The sequence below is a fragment of the Apus apus genome, chromosome 10, assembly GCF_020740795.1.
Source record: "Apus apus isolate bApuApu2 chromosome 10, bApuApu2.pri.cur, whole genome shotgun sequence".
Classification (NCBI taxonomy): Eukaryota; Metazoa; Chordata; class Aves; order Apodiformes; family Apodidae; genus Apus; species Apus apus.
Genome location: NC_067291.1, coordinates 1358060 through 1369541, shown reverse-complemented (window position 1 = coordinate 1369541; position 11482 = coordinate 1358060). Strand labels below are relative to the sequence as shown.

At 50.4% G+C, this 11482-nt stretch overlaps 1 protein-coding gene across 2 annotated transcripts; it reads left to right on the top strand.

Annotated features, from left to right (window-relative positions):
* The first annotated feature begins 1811 nt into the window (after positions 1 to 1811).
* On the top strand, positions 1812 to 11482 carry ADPGK (ADP dependent glucokinase). Of its 2 annotated transcripts, none has more exons than XM_051628401.1 (7): positions 1812 to 2030; positions 4412 to 4637; positions 5861 to 5923; positions 6157 to 6277; positions 7677 to 7873; positions 8689 to 8787; positions 9789 to 11482. In XM_051628401.1, exons 1-7 carry the CDS (start codon positions 1825 to 1827, stop codon positions 10335 to 10337), a joined length of 1461 nt encoding a protein of 486 aa, XP_051484361.1. In that variant the 5' UTR covers positions 1812 to 1824; the 3' UTR covers positions 10338 to 11482. The 2 variants fall into 2 exon arrangements, with proteins under 2 accessions (XP_051484361.1, XP_051484360.1); XM_051628400.1 differs by having other exon boundaries at positions 9786 to 11482.

The following is an 11482-nucleotide window of genomic DNA, read 5'->3' as shown; positions in this document are numbered from 1 at the left end:
AAACAACAATCAAAAAAGAGGCAGTCTCTTTTCATAAGGACCAGTAAGAAAGGGAAATGGATGGGCAGCCAAATGACCACTCAGGGTCAGTCAATAAATACACAGTAATGGCTGCCACAGATGAGATGTTGACTGAATACCAATCTTTGCATCCTAAAAAGAAAAAACAACAAAAAGCCTTCTGCTATCCCATCTTCTTTACTATTTGTTTTGTCAGAGTCAGGAGAGATGACAACCGCTCACAATACAGAACTGAACACAAAACATTATCAGCTGCCTCAGCCAACGCACTGAAGCACACAGTTGTCAAACTCTGGCAAATTTCATCGTGCACCCTGGAGCTAACGTTTATACGATTTCTAAAGACACCCAGATAAGATCCCTGTCATTAAAAAGAGAAACCTCCCTTCTGAGCTGCTACACTTGTGTGCTGGGATGACAAAGGACACCCCCTCCCACAGCTCCCAGCACAGGCTGCCTCAGAAGTGTGGGCAGAGATCTGAAATAACTCACCCTGGAGAAGGCATGAAAGAGGCCGAGCCCAGAAACTGTGCTACAGAGTGTGAGAAACGTTTGTGGTGCCAATGAACAGGCCCACACAGATCCTTCAGCCAAGCACAGTTTATTGACGCTTGCAAGAATGGGTGACCTAAACAAGCAGGCACACCCATAGTCAGGTGAATAACGGGTTATATTCCCTATTCCCAAAGTTCCCTCCCCTGTTTCCCCCCTGGCTGGGCACTCCAGGGTTTACAGCCTCTCCGAGGCTTCAAATTATCCTCTAAGTTTCCTGCCCCTGTTGACACATTCCATTCTAGCAGGTTACTTTTTACCTTTTAAGGTAAAATGACCTTTCTTGCCCCCTTGGCTGTCTTCCCAGTCACCAAAATGATCTGTTCCCACTGGTGCCATCCTGCCCCGAGGAGCGAGACAGAAGTGGCTTCGTTGGGTCTGATCTTGGGCCACAAATCCTGCTCCATGTTGGGATCCCCCAGATGGAGCCCAATTCAGTCCCTCAGCTTCTTGGGCCGTAAACCACCCCAGGTGTCATTGGAATGTGTAGATATCTCACTTACCTCAAACAAACTATTATATTCCTAACACTAGGATATAGATATAAAAAAACCCCAAACCCGACCCTATGTTCCTAACACTAGAACGCAAAATCAACACTACATTTCATTTCTACCACAGAGGAAGAAGAAACACCGGCCAGGGCCAGCTACCCGTAGCTTCAGGTCAGTGACCAGCGTGTTGGGCACAAGCTGTTAGGACACAGGCCCGGGAGCCAGGGAGAGCAGTGCCCGGCTGGGGGCACCGAGTGGGAACACCCCACGCAGACCCACAAGGGTGCCGGGCAACACAGAGGGACAGGAGCACCACGAGGAGGAACCCAAAGGAGGGGAAGGTGGAGCAGCAGCGCCCGGAGGCTTCAGCTCAGCGCCAGCCCCACGGCGAGAGCAGGGACCGCCTGCAGCAACACCCGGGCAGCGCTCACTGCGGGCTCCGGGCTCTAACCCCGGCTCGGGGCCGGGCTCCCCCGGGGCCGGGCTCTCCCGGGGCCGGGCTCTCCCGCCGAGCAGCCGCCCCGCCCCGCCCGCCATCTCCCCTCCCGAGCCTTCGCTCTCCCCTCCTGCTCCCCTCGCTCCGTGACGACGCAGCCGCTGCCGCCCGGAGGCGCCAGTTGCGCTGCGGGAGAGAGGCCGGGGCCGGCGGGGCGGGGAGGAGGAGGAGGCGGGAAAGAGGCGGGAGGAGGAGGCGGGAGGCCCGGCCGGTCGCGCCCCGCCTCAGAGGCGGCGGGGAAGGGCGGAGCCGGCGTCCGCGATGTGGCAGCGCTCGGTGTGCGTGGGCCTGCTGGCCCTGGCGCTGGGTTACCTGTGCCTGCTGGGCCCCGGGCGGCCCCCCGCGGCGCTGCGGCGGCGGCTGCCGGGCTGGCTGCTGGGGGCCCGGCCCGCCGAGGCCCGGCTGCTGGCGGCCTGGCAGGCGGCCATCGTCCGCCCGGCGCGCGGCTGGGCGCGCGTCGCCGTCGGGTAAGGCGCGGGGGGAAGGCGCGGGGACAGCGCCCCCAGCGGCGGGGCGGGGACGGGACACATCAGCCCTGCGGCGGGGCAGCCCTGCGGCTCCGCACCCGTATCGATATCGGCATCGATATCGGCATCGATATCGGCATTTATATCGACATTTATATCCGTGTGTGTCCATCTCGGGGCCTCGCCGGCCGGGTGACAGCCCCCCCCGGGCTCCGCGCGGCCTCCCCGCCCCTCTTTCCCCCGTGGCCGCTCAGAGCCCCCCGGGCGCTGCCCGCAGCTCCCGCCCCTGCCCGTTCTCCCAGGGCTGTCGCTCTCCAGGCGAGGGCATTTCCCGGGGAGAGGGGAGGTTAAACGGCCCGGGAGAGGCAGGGGTCGGTGCTGCGTGGCTCCGGCGCGGCGGGCAGGCTGGCTCTGCCCTGGTTCCCGGCAGGTGGGAGCTGAGGGGCGCGGAGCTGCCGGGGAGGGGGCAGAGCCTGGCGAGAAACGGAGGGAGGGGGTTTGGGAAGGGGGAAAGCGAGCAAAGCCCGCGGGGTACGGGAGAAATAACCAAGTCAAGGCAGAGGTGCAGAGAAGAGAGGGGAGAGGCAGCAGGAGGTGTCGAGGGCACCTGTGCGTGCTCAGTGAAATCCAACAAACACCCCTTTCTTTCTCTTTTTACACGGCAAAGAGGGCGGGAGGGAAGTTCAAGGGGTATCACGTTGATCTTACAGGCTGGTTTTAAGTCTGGCCGTGAACCTCGCTGCTACATGCAGCACTTGGCTCCCTTTTAAATATAAGGGCGTGACAGGGTAACTTGACTAGAAGATTTGGCCTTAAATGTTGGAAGTTTTTCAGCCTCAATGGCCACGAGGACAGGACAGTGTCTGCTGGGGTCCGTCTTGCTCTTGCATCCCGGTTGATGCAGACTTTCTCCTCTGAAAATAGGACAAAATAGGCTTCCCAGTGTCTCATTCAGTTCTCTCTTTTGCCACCCCTGCGCTGGAAAAGAGCCAGGTGTCTTTGGTTTGCTCCTCGCTTGCTTCTTTGTTTGAAAGGGATTGAATATATAGGTACACGTATATTTACGTGCTCCAAACTCAAAAGTTCAGCAGCAACTGCAGTTCGTGAGTAGCACATCCCTGCTGTTAAGGGAGTTTATTAAAAGCATAAAAGTGTGTTACCAGAGGAATGGCAGGCAGGGAGGAGACAGGCAGTTGGGAGATGATTAGAGGTGCCCCACTTGAAAGAGCTGTGACTTGGTTTATGTCCCCTTGCACCTTTAATGATTCATTAAAATACCAAATTGCTGACCTTTGGCAGTGGTGAGTTTGGGGCTACAATGCTGCTTGGAGAGATTGTTGTTTCTTTGGCTCTCTCTGCTGTGCGAGGGGATTTTTCTCTCCTTAGTGCCTGATCTGAGGAGCAGTACAGAGGATTTCTGAGCTGGTTGCCTTGGGGTTTTCATGACCTTTATTGTCTGTGATGCAGCCTTGGCGTGTGGGGGCCCCAGGTATGGGTGAAAGGTCACTGCCAAAGGGGAACACTGCATGGCTGTCCCCTTCAGGGCACATGTAAGCAGGCACTGGCATTGTCCTGTGGCAGAGAGGAAGGCAGAGATCCTGCCAAAGCTTTCTAGAATGTTTGGAATGGCTGGAAGGCAGGAGCTGCAGGCTGGACTTCACAGAAAGCCTAGATCTGCTGAAAGGGCTCTGACCACTCCCTCACTATTGGAGGGGTTTTCTCCTGCTGCCACTGTTTGAGAGAAGGTGGCCTGCTGGAAATTTGGGATGGTCCTTTAGAAACTGCAGTTTTCAAGTACTTCAACTGACAAATTGCTTTCTTGACTACTTCTAAACAGAACCAGCCTGTGAGGGGGCTGTTAGTGTGGTTGGTTTTGATTCTTGTTAGTAGTTGAAACTCCAGAGGCCGATCTCGTAGACTGGAATACTTCCAGTTTTGTTTATAATAGTTCTGAATTGCATGAATGTTTTAAACCCAAAATACCTATTTTTCTAAAAGCTTCGTTTTAATAATTAAGAATTTAAAATGTTCTTATTGTGCCTGCTTGGTTCAGAGCAAGCCTCAGGCAGCACATGAAGAGCAGAACATTCTGCAGCTGACGCAGCCACCTCAGGACCGCTCAGCTCGCTCGTTCCTGCTTTATTTCAGCAGAGTGTTTGAAATCCCTCTCTCCTCCACAGCACTGGGGCACAAGAAAAGGAGAATTTCAGGAAAATCATATTCTTTGGTGTTGTTTGTTCATGTGGCTGGTTGTGTTCCCCCTTAGCACCAGGGCTGAGAACAGCAAACGTCCCTGGCTGGGAAGCACTCTTGTTGTGTCATCCCACCAGTGCCCCGAGGTGCCTGTGGTTTTCCCACTGTGCATTCCCCTTCTCTTCCAGTGTCAACGCCTGCGTGGACGTGGTTCTGTCCGGTGTGAAGCTGTTAGAAGCGCTTGGGCTTGAACCTGGGGATGGAAAGAATCATGCAGTTTTGACCTCCAGGCAGGACCTGCGGGAAGCGTTCGCGCACTTCATGGGCAAGGGCGCCGCTGCCGAGCGCTTCTTCAGCGACGCCGAGTCCTTCCAGCACATTGCACGGGCGGCCTCCGAGCACCCCGGGGCACAGGTACCTGCTTCTCACCTGGAGAGAAGCTTCGAGAAGCATGTTTCTTATTTTCTGCATCATTGGTGACTTCTGCTCTTCGTCTAGCAAGGGAACTTTGTCTGGGAAGGAAAATGATACCGTATCAGGACTTTCTGCAGCACCTGCTGCAGACAGGCAGGTTGTCAGTGGTCTGTCCCTTGTGTTTGTCCCAAAACTGAAATGTCAGTCCAAGATGCCTCTGTAAGAAGACTCTTCTGTGGGAGCCAGGTGGGGCTGATGCTGTAAAAGATGCTCCAGCATCTTGGAATGAGGAAATAGATCCAAGGATTAGGAGTCGTAAATCCTCCAATCAGCTTCAGCTACTCAACGCAGGATGTATATTTTCTCTAGGAGTGATGAAAAGAAATAAGTATGTTTTTTTGAGGCATCCCTTTCCAAAAGCAAAGTTTTGTTGCTCTTAATTTTTACTGTGTCTTCTGAATCTAGCTTGATTCCTTGCTTGGCAGTTGGCTAATTCCTGCAGCCTGCTCAGTGCCACCTTCCCTGCAGTTCACCGGCTGCTTTTGAGATGAGGAAGAGCTCTAAATGTCTTTTATTGGTCAAGACTCTCCTGTGCTGACTTGTTTCTCACCACACTTGCTATCTCTGCTTTCTGGAATCACCTGATTATTAGCTGTAACCTTCAACAGCCTATTTTCTGTCACCTCTGAGTGCCTGTGATCCTCAGGACAATCTATATTCATTGGTTTCCAAGCTCAGATCAGAGTTTCCTTACTTGAAAGTTTGACCTTTCTTACCTGAAGACATTTCTAGGGTTCTGCTCCCTTCGTGTGGGCACAGGTAACAGGTCTAACCTTGATTTCAAACTGGAGCAAGTATTATTGCAGTTTTTAAATTATTGTTTGTCAGCCTTGCTAAAAAAACACACCAATTACCAACTGCCACAGAGAAGTTGCACAGAAGTAGGGGCTGTTTTTGTTATGAGTTGATTTATTTCTGCAGGGGTGTGAGTTACCTGAAGGCCAATATTTTGATCTTTTAAAAGTCAGAGAACACTCAACTGGTTGAGATCTCACAGAGAATTGTAAGATTGTTTTGCCTTCAGCCCCAGGGAGCTTTATAAACTGCTGTGATGCTTGACCCTGTTCTAAAAAGTTAAAATCTCCAGTCTCTGCTGAGGACTAAGCACAAATAAAGCTAACCAGGCAAGGGGATGCCCATACCTGCCTCTCTTTGTTTTACAGCTTTACGTGGGAGGAAATGCTGCTCTCATTGGTCAGAAGCTTGCATCAAATCCAGACCTGAAGGTACGTGTCCCAAAAATGCTGCTTGCTTGTCACCGAGGCTCAAATTACTTCCCTGTAGATTTTAGGGACCTTGCAGTTATCTCTTCTGGTGTGCTGGGATGTGCAATTTGCCTTACAAGTTGAAAAGCATAGCTGATTCTTTTAAATCAGTGTCTAGGTGATGCTTAAATGCTCTGACACACTGGCAAGTGACATGGCAGGGGATCCCTGATTATTTTTTTCTTGTTTTCTAGATCCTCCTTTGTGGCCCAGTTGGTCCTAAACTCCATGAACTACTTGATGACAATGTGGTTGTGCCCCCTGAATCCATGCAGGAGAGAGATGAATTCCATCTTATCTTGGAGTATCAAGCAGGTACTGAGCCAGAGGCTGGATGTTAGTTGGGAACCCTGAACATCACTAGAATAGTTCTGGTTTTAAAATTGTTGGGTTTTTTAATCAGTTAATGCCAAAAGGACTGTGTAAGCTCTCAGTACTGTAAGCAGACCCGATGGGTGTAATTCTAAAGCTGTATGAACACTAAAATAGACAAGTAATTTTCTCTGAAAACAGAAAGGTGCCACTTAACTACATGCAGATGGAATTCAGGTTAACCCTAATGTAAGGGCAAGAACAAATCTGTGAGAATTTTCTTGCTGCTCTTCCTGAATTGTCTCACAGATCCTGTCTCAATATTAACCTTCAGAGTTAACACGGGTGTGACAGAAGCATCTGGCAAGGAGGGAAGGCAGAAACCACTTAGACTTATGCAGCAGCAAAACCAAGGTGGAGCAGGACCCAAAGCTTGCACTTCTGGCTGAAACAAGGCTACTGCAGCTGGCAAGTGCTGTTTGTTACACTTGCAAAACAACACATTCGTGTATGAGGTCGCCTCAGCATCTCTCTTCTCAGCCGAGAACTGCCCTCCTGGTGCAACTCTGGGGATCTTGGTCCTAGACAGAACCTTACCATAAGACTTATCTTGAGAGGAGGCAGCACTGGCAGCTGTTATTTTAGTAGCTTTTCACTAAGTGCTGGTCATAGTCTCCAGAGTATAACCAGTATGCAGACTGGGAGAGCTGAGTGAAGAAGTGCTCAGGCAGGTTCTAAGGTAGAGAAGGGGAAGGTCTCCCTTCTCTTTGCATATCCTGCACACTCCACTTGAGCTGGCTGTGACATCACCTAGTTGTATGATAAACTTAATACAAGGGACTAAAACATCACAAAGCTTGCAAACCCAATCAAACAAGTACTCAATTTTACTTCTGACCAGACAAGCAGCTAAATGAGGCAGAGGGAGTGTATGAAAAGAAGGAATGAGAAAAAGAGCAAGGCTTCTCTTGAAGCTGGCAGTTCCTGTTCATTGGGAAACCACAGCTTAAAATTCCAGCAGGATGTCCCAAAAATGATTATAGAATCGTGGGATCATTTCGGTTGGAAAAGACCTTTAAAACCATCAAGTTCAACTGTTACCCCAGCACTGCCAAGGCCACCACCAACACGTCCCTCAGCACCACATCCCTTCAGGGATGACTCCACCACTGCCCTGGGCAGCCTGGGCCAGGGCCTGACAAGCATTTTGGTGAAGAAATTGTTGCCGAGATCCAATCCAAACGTGCCCTGGTGCAACCTGAGGCTGTTTCCTCTCGTCCTATCGCTTGTTACTTGGGAGAAGAGACCAACCCTCACCTCACTACAGAGGGATGATCTCCAGAGACCATGGCTTGATTTGCTTCTCTTTGGAGTTAACTTGCTTCTCCCTGTTTCTCCCTAGGTGAAGAGTGGGGACAGGTTAGAGCACCCAATGCCAACCGCTTCATCTTCTCCCATGACCTGTCAAACGGCGCCTTAAACATGCTGGAAGTGTTTGTGTCCAGCTTGGATGAGTTTCAGCCAGATCTTGTGGTGCTTTCAGGACTTCACATGATGGAAGGCCAGAGCAAGGAGATGCGGCACAGACGACTTATGGAGGTAAGATCCTTGAATGCCAGCATCTCCTTATTGTCCATTCCAACAAATGTTTCGTGGCAAAGTCTTGTTTTCTCAGGTTTGAACTGGTAACAAGGCTGGGTCTTCAGCTCTCCCACAGATCTCTTCAGTGTTGCAGCCTAAAAGGAGGATGTGAACTGTAGGAGTGGCAAAAATCTAATCCTGTAACAAGGATGTTTCTTGTAATCAGTGGGGTATCTAGAGAGAAATGGCTTGGTCTGCTTGTTTGGCTGGAGTCTGTTGGCATAGCTACTGAGCTCATCTAGTGCCTCAGTTCCCCTCGTTCTATCCCAGATACTAAGATGATCAAGGTTATAATCAACACTTACCATCTCTAAAGCAGCAGCTGTGTTAGATAATGCAGGAGGCAGCTTTCTCAGATGAGCCCAAAGGAGCTACACCAGGTTTTATTTTTACTTACAACTCATTGCCTAAGACCTGAGTGCCCCCCTGATGCCATGCACCAGCCTGGTGGTGTTGGGTTAATCCTCTGCAGGATCAGCAGCTTTAGATTGGTGAGATTTCTGAATTGGTCCATTAGAAAAGTGCTGAGTTGGGTGCCAGTGAGGGTAAGATGCAGTCTTCCTGCTCTGGGATTCTGAAAATGAGTTGTTTTTATTTCTTCCCCTTAGCAGTACGTTCTGGCACTTGTCAGGTATCTCACTGGGATTGTGAGGTTGCCCACAAGAAGGTGCAAGGGGGTCTGCCTCCAAGTCAAAACCCCTTTGTTCTTGCTGTTTCTTAATGAATATGTGGTTTAGGGTGTTGGGTTTTTTTCTTTTCCTGTACCCCTGTAGGCTGTGGCTTCCATCTCAGATATCCCCACGGACATTCCCATACACCTGGAGTTGGCCAGCATGACAGATCAGGATTTTATGAGCAACATTATTCATCAGGTAAGGAAAATGAAAGGACATACTCTTTTTATCAGTTTCCATTTCTTCAGTATCACAATGCTCAGGCTTGTAGATGGATTTAGACATGGAAACTCACCATTAGGGCTATCCATTTAAAGATAAATTGAGAACATGGGTTTAATGGCTGCTGTTGCATCCTGATTGTCTGTACTGAGCTTACCAGTCTCCTCTGTGCAGTGAAGGAGAGAACTGTAATGACTTGTGCTGAGCAGAGGACAGATTTGTTTCTTTAGCTCACAGAGGGTATTGCTTTCAGAAAGGGTCTCTCTGGGATGTCTTGCTTAGGAGGTATCTTAAAATGCTCATCAGACTGTTTTCAGCAAGCAGTAAGGATTTTTGCAGATCTCAGTTGATTGAGCAGCTGTGCTCAGTAAAAATATCATGCAACACCTGGGCCCTCTTCTCCATACAAAGAGTTTTTGCAGGCACGGGTGACCCAGGAGAATACCCAGAGCTCCACAAATCTAAGTCACGTTGGCTGGTTTAGATTTAGCAGCTTGCAGATTGCTAGAAGAAGCAGGATTTGAATTTGAGCTGAGTTTATAATTAAAAAAATAGCAAAACAACAAAAAGAACCCCAAAAACTGAAACAATCAGACCCTCAATTTCTTTTCAGGTCCTGATGGTTCTTTGTTTAGCTTGACACAGCTCTCAGTCTTCAGAGTATTTAGTGTGGTTTTGATGTTCTGTTACTCTTCGCTGTGCAAGTGTGTGTCTAGAAAATCAGTTACACAAAATGAACATGCACCCTTGGTCTGGAATGTTTTCTTGGCTAAGGAATTCCTGCAGGGCTGTAGAATGTGTCTCTGTGCAGAGACTTCAGCCTGCATCTCTCCAGGAAGCTGGGTGCTCCCTTCTGCTGGGCACGCTGGTGACACAGCCAGTAACACAGGCCTGTAAAACCAATACCTGGATGAGGAAATCAAAAGCCTGGTTCTCTCCTTGAAAGAAAACAGCCATCCCTGTGTTCCTGTTAGCAGGTCTTTCCCCTGGTCAACTCCATTGGGCTGAACGAGCAGGAGCTGCTGTTCCTCACCCAGTCTGCCTCTGGCCCCCACGCCTCCCTCGCCGCCTGGAGCGGCGTTCCCGACGTGGGCGTAGTCAGTGACATCCTCTTCTGGATCCTGAAGGAGCACGGGAAGATGGCAGAGAGGGCCTCTGACCTCACACGGATCCACTTCCACACCCTGGCCTATCACATCCTGGCCACGGTGGACGGGCACTGGGGCAACCAGGCGGCTGCCGTGGCGGCGGGAGCCAGAGCCGCGGGGACTCAAGCCTGCGCCACCGAAACCATCGACACCAGCAGAGTCTCTCTTAAAGCTCCTTTGGAGTTTGTCACCTCCCAGATTGAGACACCTTCCAAAATCTCTTTAAATCCAGATGAGCCAGTGGTGCACTGGCACCGAGAAGGCATCTCGTTCCATTTCACTCCAGTTCTGGTGTGTAAGGATCCGGTGCGGACCGTGGGGCTCGGGGATGCCATTTCAGCTGAAGGACTGCTCTACTCAGAAGTGTATCCACAGTAGAAGACCCAGACCCTGTGTCTTCTCTGAGGAACCACAAGACTTCTCGTTAGGATTTCAGGCAGTGGTGAAAAGGAACAGGAACAGAGTTGGGTTGTGGTGTGTTTTCTGGATAGAGCTGAAAAAAGAGCCAAAGAATAATTCCAGGTATAAAGTGTCAGATACATTCCAGTCACTTGGCAGTGACCTGAACGCTTCACGTGGAGGTGCACTGGATATTTAATGTGAAACCTGGCTTTGTCTGAAGCATGTGGGGAGGGAAACTAATATCCAAATACCTGTTTGGCTTGGGTTTGCTGTTTGTAACTCCAAAGGGGCCTGGTCTGGTAGTGCTGGCAAGTGGCAGCCAGGAGAATCCCCCCTTGCAGGTCCCAGGGAGGGCACAGCAGTGCAGCCCAGCCCTGCCTCTGGTAAATTAACAATAAAAGGCTCTTGCTTTATCTCCTCACAGCACATTGCTACGTGGCAAGAGCAAACCTCCTGCTTGCTGGTGTGATGGTGAGATCTTTCACTGATGAAATTACCTCTCAACCTCAGTGTCCCCAGCATTGGGGGTGCCAGGGTCCCCAAATGTGATGCACATCTGCTCCCTGAGGGAACAGGAGTGCCTGACCAGGCTGCCTAGGGTGCTGTGGGGATCTGTTGTCCCTGTGACAACAAGGTCAATTCAGTGTATTCAGCTGAGCCCTAGTGGCCCTTGCTTAGTTTTTTTGGGCAAGCAGAAGTGAAGATAATCCAGGTTTATATCTGGGGAGACCTCAGCTTTATTGTCTTGCTAGATAAACCACACCATGTTACCTGTGTTGGCTGTGCACTAAACCCCACGAGTTCAGGGCTTACAGCTGGTGTTCTCTGCTAACACTGGGTGTTTCTGGCATTCTACAGAAAAGCTGAGTGCTGGAGACTATTTTTTGTTGTTTGAGAAGAGTTGTGCAATTTCCTTCCACTCCCATGCCCTCTGTTCAGAAGGGTTAATATATTAGGGGAGGTCCTTCCAGTGGCTCAAAACCTGTGCCAGTGTTTTCCAGGTAAGACTGAGGTGAGGAGGGCTTTTTTAGGGTTTGATTTGGGTTTTTTTTTCTCTTGACTAGGTCCCTGATAGCTTCTTTGCTCTGGACAACCTTTGAAATTAAAAAAGTAGAACTGTG

Excerpts from the sequence above, each read along its gene's own strand:
- ADPGK (XM_051628400.1), top strand. The coding sequence starts at position 1,825 with ATGTGGCAGCGCTCGGTGTGCGTGGGCCTGCTGGCCCTGGCGCTGGGT. Across the intron at positions 2,031-4,411 it reads TGGGCGCGCGTCGCCGTCGG|TGTCAACGCCTGCGTGGACG; the intron begins GTAAGGCGCGGG and ends CTTCTCTTCCAG. Across the intron at positions 4,638-5,860 it reads CCGAGCACCCCGGGGCACAG|CTTTACGTGGGAGGAAATGC; the intron begins GTACCTGCTTCT and ends TTTGTTTTACAG.